At 45.1% G+C, this 9,617-nt stretch overlaps 1 protein-coding gene across 1 annotated transcript; it reads left to right on the forward strand.

Annotated features, from left to right (window-relative positions):
* Positions 1-220: 220 nt before the first annotated feature.
* Positions 221-4,369, forward strand: LOC135903200 (sulfotransferase 1B1-like). Its single transcript, XM_065433605.1, has 2 exons — positions 221-483; positions 3,241-4,369. The coding sequence occupies exon 2, from the start codon at positions 3,256-3,258 to the stop codon at positions 4,213-4,215; it is 960 nt and encodes a 319-aa protein (XP_065289677.1). The 5' UTR covers positions 221-483; positions 3,241-3,255; the 3' UTR covers positions 4,216-4,369.
* The last annotated feature ends 5,248 nt before the right edge of the window (positions 4,370-9,617 follow it).

A 9,617-nucleotide genomic window follows, 5' to 3' on the forward strand; every position in this document is an offset into this window, starting at 1 on the left:
TGCCTGCGGGCAAAGTGTATGAGTCCTACGCATATCACTGCATCGGCTTTATTTATTATGCACTACGTACACGAGCGTGTTTGTGCACCTTATCAGGCAAGTAATCGCGAGGCAAGTTAAGACAACGAACCGGAACAAAAGAGCCTCTCACACTATCGCCCACAAGAGCACACTCTGAACGCCTGACACAGTGATAATCATATTGCTCGTGACTTTGGCGCTTGGAGGATAGACGTCATGAGCTAAGCAGCCACCCGCTATAAAGCTGCTGATCAGCCGCTGACAGGACACTCACATGACTCATATCCTGAAACTGAAGTATCTGAAGCTAGGCCATCCTTCACAGAGAGATGACGACGTTTGCTTGAAATATCGAAGAGAAGGCCCCATTCCGTCCTGTTCCTAGAAGTTTCGAGCGCTTCGCAGCCGAAGAACCGGGCGGACATTCACTTTGAAAATTCCTGCTTACGAAGAAAAAAAAAGGTGAGCAGTAACTGTATTTTTTCTGAATAACTACCATCCTAATATTCGTTCTGTTATCGCATTAAGGTAGCAGCGTGTTCTGAGTGTTATATCATCCATAATATATTTAAATATACGGATGTCTTTCTATTTTTCTGAAGCTATTGTTGGCCTGTGCAGTAACGGGTGGACCTGCCATCTGCAGCGTTTGTTTGAATAGGTTACATTGGTGGCGCTGTTTTGCACTATACAGGATACAGATACAGGATTCTCGTAATGGAACCTATTTTATACTATTAGGACTCACTGACTAGGAAGGCAAACACCAATCTACAAACGCCGGAGATTACGTCGGGAGCCTGCAATTTTAGTAAATAGATGTTGCCTTACCGATATAGCATAAAGAATAATAGAGAAGTAATCATAAAATATACAGAAATATGCAACCGAAGCAGTACGCGTGAGTTCGCAACTCACTTCCGTGCTGTTTTGTAGCGTTCTCTTACGGCGGATAGGTGGTACCTGCCTGCAACGAATCTGCATTACGCAAGTTGGCTATAAGGTTGTTTTCTTCGTGACGGCTTTTCTTATTGTCACTGTTTCTTGACTTCTGAGGCAAAGTTATCTTTTGTGCACAGCATCGCAGGTTCTAACGACATGTGTTGGTCACCGTGATCTCCACTATATTCACAATAGCCACGCAGTTGTCCGCCAGTGGATGGAGGTCATTGGGAAGCTTCTCGATTGCGCTAATGCCAACTGCCCAGGAACGAAAATGATGTTCTTGTTAGCGCATGTAAAAATTTTCATTCGTGTTCCCACAACTTCCTTGCCTTTTGGTGCAACTTTTCCGTCTCCGAGATGTGGGAACTTGGGCTTCTTTCCGTGGAACACTTTTTCGATTTGCTTGTTGCGGCGAACTCCCCTTTCTGCATAAGTTGCCGACGTACGCACATGTCGTGGACGCCGAAGTTACGACCGGCTGCTTACTTGCTGGGTTCCATGTCGTATGCACTAATTTTGAGCGTAAATGCAGCGTCATACACCATCATGCACTCGCTCGCAACCACGGATTCCCGGAAGCTGGCAGATGAGCGAAAGGGGCGCAAATTGAGCGAAGGCGAGCTCGCTCAGTCACCAGCGGGTGAGCGAGCACCAACGAAGAAGTTAGCCTGAAAGCCATGGCCGCAAATGGTTTCTTTTGTATTTGGTCGTAAAGCTACCGCTTCGGGTCATTCGATCGCTGCTCAATTTAGCTTCGCCACTCAATTCTCAAAGGTGATGCGGCAATCAGCTACGCGTAGGATCTGCGTGTCGGAGATGCTCAGGCTTAATTGCGCATGGGGAGAATGGTGGGACCGAAGGCACATACCACTGCCGCTTTCTTTTCTTCCAATTTCGTTGCATAGGCACCACAAAACGAGAACGGGCACCGCAGCTCCTCTTTTTAGACCTTTTAACAGTACAGTCATCACAATAGGTGTTGTGATGAAGAGAGTAGAAGAAATGAAAACCAGCATTGGCGAGCTTCTGTGCGATAGAAGTAGCCAGCTGTTGACCATTGCAGGCAGGAATGTATACCGCTTTCTGGTGAACAAGGGGGTGCCTTTTTTAGCATTTTACACTTACTAAACAGGAACGCCCGAACTGGTAAGATGCAACATTGTCATTCGCTCCCAATTAGGAAGTTGTGGACAGCCAGCGACTTCTGTCTATCGCTGGTTCGAATACCATGTCAGAGTAACCATTATCTATATTGAATGAAGGATTTTCTTAGCGTAAACGAGTTGCGAAAGCTACCGTAACATCAAAGGCTGTGTCTTGCGAGTCATTTTTCTATTTCTTTTGCGATGGAAAACAGGAACGTGCGAAACAAATTTTCGCCCTCGTCGCAACCGGCGCGTCAACGTCGCTGTGATGTTCCGCATAAAATCAAAAAGCGATAAGATGTTCAGCTAGCGGAACCGCGGTTATGCATGGCGCGAGTGGGCGTATACGGGGCCCGTGTAGCCTATATTTTAGGTAAATGGCGGCTTGCGCAAAGCTTCGCCTAGCCATTATGAACGATGTCTTCATATGCGCTGTCTTCCCGCGCGCTTGGTGCAGGTGATCGCGTAATCTAAAATTTTATGGATGGGTTGAAGCGAGAGCCAGCGCAGGGTATTCGCTTCCACTGCCTCGCTGATCACGTCAACGCTGTTACAGGAAGTTGGATCTGTTGAGGTTTGCCTGTGCGTGCATGAAACATGCTTGTTACTTTATGAGAAAAGAAATTTACTGCATTTTATATAACCGATGAACCTACTAAACTTACTTCGGGTAGTTGACTAATACTTTTCTATAGCTATGAATGATTCGCCTTTCAGGCGAAACTGCAAGTTTTCGAATCAGATGCTGTATTCTAAAATATACTAGAAGGTATGCACCACGATTTCCGACACAGGCATTGTGAGAGATCAATCCTGCTAGCGCTGCAAGAGAACAGGTAACTGGTATTACAGCGTTTCTACCAACTATTACTATTTTGTTTTTGTCCGAACCAGGTATAGGACACCTATCAGCTTGTCTTATCAACGCAAGACAATGTAATCCACTGAGCTCGAAAGAATATTAGCTTGTCGCAAACAGCCCATTGTAGGAAAATATGAGGATACAGCTGAAAACTTCGTACTTGGTTCAGTCGTAAAGAATGAACAGATTGAAACAAAAGACGCGAAAGTAAAAACAACAGCCACCAAAAACACATTTCTAATCACAGAGTAATTTTATTGCTTTCAGGAACTCCTTAAGGCAATGGACCACCGACAACCGGCCCACCAAATAATAGACGGAGTGCCTAGATGCATCAACATAAATGCAGAAAGATTAAGAGAAAATCTTAAATTCAGAGCGAAGAAAGGAGACGTTGTGCAATCTACTTTTCCGAAGAGTGGGACGCACTGGTTGATGTACATCACACAGCTCATCCTGAGGAAAGGACAACCAATAACCACACATGACGAGTTTAGTAAAGAGTGGCGCTTCCTGGAGTACATGGACATCAAGGACTGGAAGTCGTCTCTGCCCCTGAGAACATTTTCTACACATCTGGCCTTGGACGAGATCGCAGTGACAAAAGAGGGAAAGTACATGTACATCGCCCGTAATCCATGGGATGTCTGCGTTTCGTTCTACCACATGGCGAGCAACTTGAGTGTTTTTGATTTTCAGGATGGCACGTTCGAAGAATTCGTTGACAGCTTCCTGAATGGCAACTTTGGTTACGGGGACTACTTCAAACACGTAGCGTCGGGTTACGCTCTCAAGGAGCACCCGAATGTGTTCTTCGTAACCTATGAAGAGTTGAAGAAGAACACACGAGATGTGGTGTTGAGGCTGGCGTATTTTTTGGGAGAGGAGTATGGCCGTGCTTTCGCAAATGACGAAAGGATGCTTCAAGAACTCCTGCAGAGGTCACAGCCAGATTACATGCGAAGTGTGGTGGTGGTTAATCTCAATGGCAGCCCGAACCCTCACTGGGACGAGGTGATCAAGCAAACAAAGGCTACCTGCAAGGAAGGGTACGAAGGAGACGAGAATAGATACGCGTTAGTGAGAAAGGCCAAGGTAGGAGGTTGGAAGGAGTACTTTACACCTCAACTCCTGCGGCGAATGGAGAAGCGGATTCTTGAGGCAGAAAAGAAGTCTTCTTTCATGGACCTCTGGAAAGACATACGAGCTGAAGCAAAAACTGCTTTTAAGAGTTCCGAATAAAAACCCTTGCTGCGACACTTGTACAATAGGGTTGGCCCTCAGCAGACTTGCGCTGCAGCAAATTTTCTTCAGGTAACGCAGGCACCTTCCTTACAGGGACCAAGTGACTTTTCCTATCTAAGAGTACTTGCAATATATTTACCCGAATCACTGACGAAGGCTTCACTTTGTTGCTATTTGTCTAAAAAGCTACGAAGTTCATGGCTTGGCTTGTAAATTACGTATGGTAGTCACGTGGAACTTGTAATAAAGATGAGAGATGATGTTCTGACGTTTACAGAGACAGCGGAAATCTAGCCAGGGGCGTGGAATCTGACGTGAAAATCAGGCGAGTGCAAGAGCGACGCGTTTGTTTGGTCTGCTTGTTTGAGTGCAATGCAAACAGTGTTGTTTGGAGGGAAAATCTTCTGGCTCTCGTTGCTGTGCGTTATTAGCACATCTACTGTAGCAGTAGTTTTTAGGTGAGAGGATTAACATCTTACATTCATTCATTGCATCATGACACTAACTCCAGTCACGCACCTTTTTTTCCTTTGTACGCCCCAGAATGATGTCACCGCCATGCGTAGATATGGCGCTTATATCGAATACATGAAACAACTTGCGATACCACTGGCCACAGTAGTCAAACCCCACGACAATTATGCGTACAGTACCTAGCATCCATTGATGAAAATTTCATGAATGCCTCAAAGCACTTACAGAATAAAAAATATCCTAATACCTAATAAGGTACTGGAGTAGGTCAGTGGTTTTGTTCCGTAGTGCAGATAGAAAAATTATCAAGAAACTCCACTGAGTTGTGTGCATAAGCACACCCCTAAGTTGAGTTGACCCATTCCCAAATATCAAGTGGACCTAACCTCTAATTTAGGTTTGCCCACTCCCAAATAACATGTTAGTCCACTTCCAATTTTAAGTTAGCCCATGGCCAAATGTTAAGTCGGCCCATTTCTCAATTTGAGTTGGCAGACACCCAAATATCAGGCTGTTCCTCCCCTATGTTTCAGGGTTGCCCAGACCGAATTTTCAGTTAACATGCCCAAATTTCAAGTTCTGCCATCCCTAAATTTCACTTCGCCCACTAAATTAAAAGTTGGTCCCCCCATTTCAGTTCGGCCACCGACAAATTTCAAGTTCAAAATTCAAATTGGCTCATGTTCAAACTTTGATTTAGCACACTCTCAAAGTTCCGTTGGCCCGCCTCCAAATTTCATCACCACCTCTAAATTTCATGTCCCAACCCTAAGTTTCTTTTGAATTCCTAAAATACATGTTGCCACCCCATTTGAGTTGGGCCACCGAAGAACTTCAAATTGACCCACCATCAAAATTCAAGTTGGCCCACCCAAAAATTTCAGTTGGGCCACCTCTAAATATCATGTTAGCCCATACCCAAATGTCAAGATGGCCCAACCCCAAATTTAAAGTTGGCCGAACCCAAAATTGCAGTTGGCCCGCCTCTACTATGGGCTTCCCTATGCGTTTTCCATGGAGCGCTACGTATTCCTATAAACACGCATAAATCTCATCATATGTGTATTCGCTCTCACCAAACCAATTGTCTTTCGGTTTCGTTTGTGCCTCATCGTTTTCGATACTGCCAATAAACTACATTTACACTATTAATGCTAAGAAATGTATTGGCAAATAGCGCATTTTCGTGGAGATATAAGGCATTACACTTTTCGCGTAACGCACAGATTTGGCTAGCATCCTTAGAATGCTTAAGCATTGAAAAGTAATAAAGTAGGAAAGAGTACATCGGTGGTTTTCTATTAGCTCACTCGGTGTCTATTCCAAGTTTCAATTATGATGACGAGTCTGGCACTTGAGGCCATATATCTTGAATTTACTTCATATCGGGGGCTGCGTTTACTGTTTTGTTTCAATAGATGTCTTCCATTTGAACTAGCATTTGAGACATGGCATATATACCATAGCGCTTGATAACTTTAGAAAGTGACTCCTTCGTTCAGATTCATGTTGCAGTTGTTAAACAAGAGTGCTAGTGCTCATTGTCAAATATTATCCTGCATATATTTATTAATTTGCGTGAAGTTTCATCTGCGGTCCTAATTCTGTGAATGCTTTTCTTTCTTTGTCTCCTTTCATTTTTAAAGGAAAGCTTTCGAAAATAGAGATCACCTGTTACCTTTCAAGTTTTTGTATCGCATTGTTTCTTATCTATTTCAAGATACTGCAGGTCCGGAGTCGGTCCAATGTAGGAGAAGTTACATAAGAAAATAGCAAGTGACTTAAACATTAGCAACAACTGAAATATCCCTAGAAACAAATGAAATAACAGGTCCACAACCTGAGAGCAATGCGAATAATAGAAATGCCACTTCAGTGCCTCTACGTCAGCTGGTTTTGACGGTTGGTTCCTGCAACAAAAAGAAAACCTCACCGAATATTACGATACTCCCTAATGCGAAACTTGAGCGCAGCTCTGTACGTGTTCTCATTTCGCGATATGTTGGCTGCCGTGGACGTTCTCTCTCGTGCTGCAAGTTGCACACGGAGCCAAGTGCGGCGCGACTGCCTCGCTAATCGGGAGATCGGAGGCACCGCGTAGGTGACGCTTGGGCGCGACTTACAGCAGCCGCCTCAGACAGACCTCCGCTCATGCAGCGCTTTGTTTCCAAATATGGTATGCAATTTGTGAACAGACGACGCGCGCTACTCTGGCTCCATCTCGTGGTCATCGTCGCTGCAAAGTGCGTCTTGAGCGGCACTACCTTTTTCTTCTCACGATTTCGCCATGCCCTCCTCCTCTGCTTTTGCATCATAGTGCTGCTGCACCGTTCTCCTCCGCTTTCCGCACTATGGTTCTGCTACACTCTCCTCGTCCACTTTTCTCCTCGCACTTTTTTAGTCATCGCTGTCCTTTAGCTGTGCTCCCTGTTCGCTCTTTCACACTTCGCTCTGCTTGGGCACTTGGGACGAGGACACCGAGGGTACAGTTTACTAGAAGGGGCAGTAGAAGTCCCGCGTGTCGCGCCGACAGGCGATCGCAGTGGCGCCGCTGTCGTCACTCACTAATGAAGCTGCCGAGAGTGTCTCCATTTGGAGCGCGCACGTAGTGGCCGGCGAAAGCGTGTATTTGCGAGGTCTTGCAACATTTAACGCATCCATGAGCGCTAAGCAGTGTCTGAACTGCTGCCTAAAGCCAGTGTGCATGATGGAATATGCACGGGTAGGAAAATGCCGTAAAATGTGCTCTGTTTAAGTGGCCTGCCGACCTACAAAGACGACGACAATGGGAGAGAAATTCGCACAGGACCGACAACCACTCACTGAAGACAGTGCGGTTTGAGAGCTTCACTTTGAGCAGTGGTACATCATAACAGACAGTTGTTACTGTGCTTCGAATATGCGGCCTACGTATGACGTGCGCTGATATCTGTCTGCGAGACGAGCCAGAACGCGCCTGACGATCGAGATGATGACTTAGCTCCGATATTTCCGAGACGCGAACTGCACGAGTGATTCTCCCGAGCATACAAAAGAACGACGATGTGTAACCCGTCTCTCCAGCAAAGCCGCGGATCCTAAAGCTGTTAGATCCTAAATTCTAAGGTTGTTGAGCCACCTCATAACGCCAAAAACAAGTCATTTTTAAACAGCGCTTTCCTTGTAAAAGGACCCCGACCTTCCCCGACGTTCTTCCGACAATACAATGTTCACAGCACGACAGCTATTTCAGGTACATCTAACTTCAAATGACACGAATAATGATGCCAAGATTATGAAGCTTCACTTCACCGATGAGTCGTTATTTTTTTCTATATTTTTCATACCTTCCAGCAATCGCCCTGACTTCAAGCCAAGACATGATTTCCAATATCTCTAGGGAATGTTTAAGGTGGCCATTCAATGCTTTGACGTATCATTCATCAAGTGTTGCGGAATCAGGTACTACATGAATGACAGACAAGCACAAAGTCATCTACATCAAAAAGCCCGCATACGTTTGGTGTGTTGCGATACCATGGACCCTAGCACATGAAGGTTGGACCCTCCTGCGTGTTGCCACGCGTGGCTTAGCCCTCTGAGCACGGGGGGATCCTGAGAGTTCAGCTGATGCCGGGTCTTCGGACGTTTAAGGACCCCGGCGGAGGCAACGCAACTGTTTCGCCTGTGCTTCACATAGACACCTTCAGGCTGACCCAACTGGGGGAAATCGGCAGGTGTGTTTTCCTGTCCTCACTTTCAATCTTTCTCTTTTTCTCTCACTTTGTATCTTTCCTGTTTTCTACTCACTTATTCTTACTTCTGAATTGCCTGGCGCCAAGGGTGACCCGTGCCTAATAAATTCAGTTTTGGATATATGAATGAGGATATGGTGACGGTGCATAGTTGGCCTCTGCAGGTGTCGCAGAAGCTGTAGCGTCCCCTTGCTGAGATGGCAGATGTCCAGAACAGATCCGGAACGGGACATTCGAACGAAACTAGGACTTAAGAACGAAACTAGGATCTAAGAAGCCTGTGGATCATTCTTAAATGTCCATGGGATCGTCCCATGCACGCGAATTCGCGTTCGTAGAAACTTCCTATGCATGTCAAAATGGCTAATTCGGACGTCCAGGAGATGTTTAAATATAGAATATTTTTATTGCGTAATCCGGAGTATGTTCTATGGACATTTTAAGGACATTTTAAGTACGTTATAAGGACATGAACGCAGAGAACCATCTAAGTTGTTTATAATTCAACAATGTGGAAAAGAGAAAACTTTAAAAAGTCTATTATTGGAACGAATGGATATATGTTTAATGGGGGAGTACGTCGGGTTACTTGCGCAGTAAGTGTTATTAGTGAGATAGGCGCTCCAGCGTCAGTCGATGGGTGTACGATTTTGTGCAGCAGGATTAGGCGGACACACGTGCGACAAAACGACAATGGGTCCAGTGATAAAGCATGTGCGTGGGATGACGGTGAAAACATACGGTCGTAACGGCCATAGGTAAATCTAACAGCATTTTTCTGAATGTATACTGATTTAGTAATATACTTTTGTGATGAGGCGAGCACACTACAGAAGCACACTCTAAAACATCTCTAATTAGTGATTAGAACTTAATTCGGACATGACGTCATACGTCTTCCCAGCTGAATGAAAGACAAGAGTTTATAATGTTTGTGTTTGTTAAAAGGCACAACGTTCTTAGGTAAAACCCGCTCAGAACGAAGGCTGTCCTCTTCCTCAAATGAGAGAAAAGACGTCAAGCCACCTGAACATCGTTTTCTAGCACTGACCCGAATACATATGCCACAGTCTCCGTAATATTACAGTGAGAAGCTTAGCATTCACATTGTGCTTCTGACCATCGCATTATTGCTCAGCGTAATGCGCTTATTATTTAATTTTAGAAATTCGTTGTATTGTCATATCCCTT

Source organism: Dermacentor albipictus, chromosome 2 (assembly GCF_038994185.2).
Source record: "Dermacentor albipictus isolate Rhodes 1998 colony chromosome 2, USDA_Dalb.pri_finalv2, whole genome shotgun sequence".
NCBI classification, from domain to species: domain Eukaryota; kingdom Metazoa; phylum Arthropoda; class Arachnida; order Ixodida; family Ixodidae; genus Dermacentor; species Dermacentor albipictus.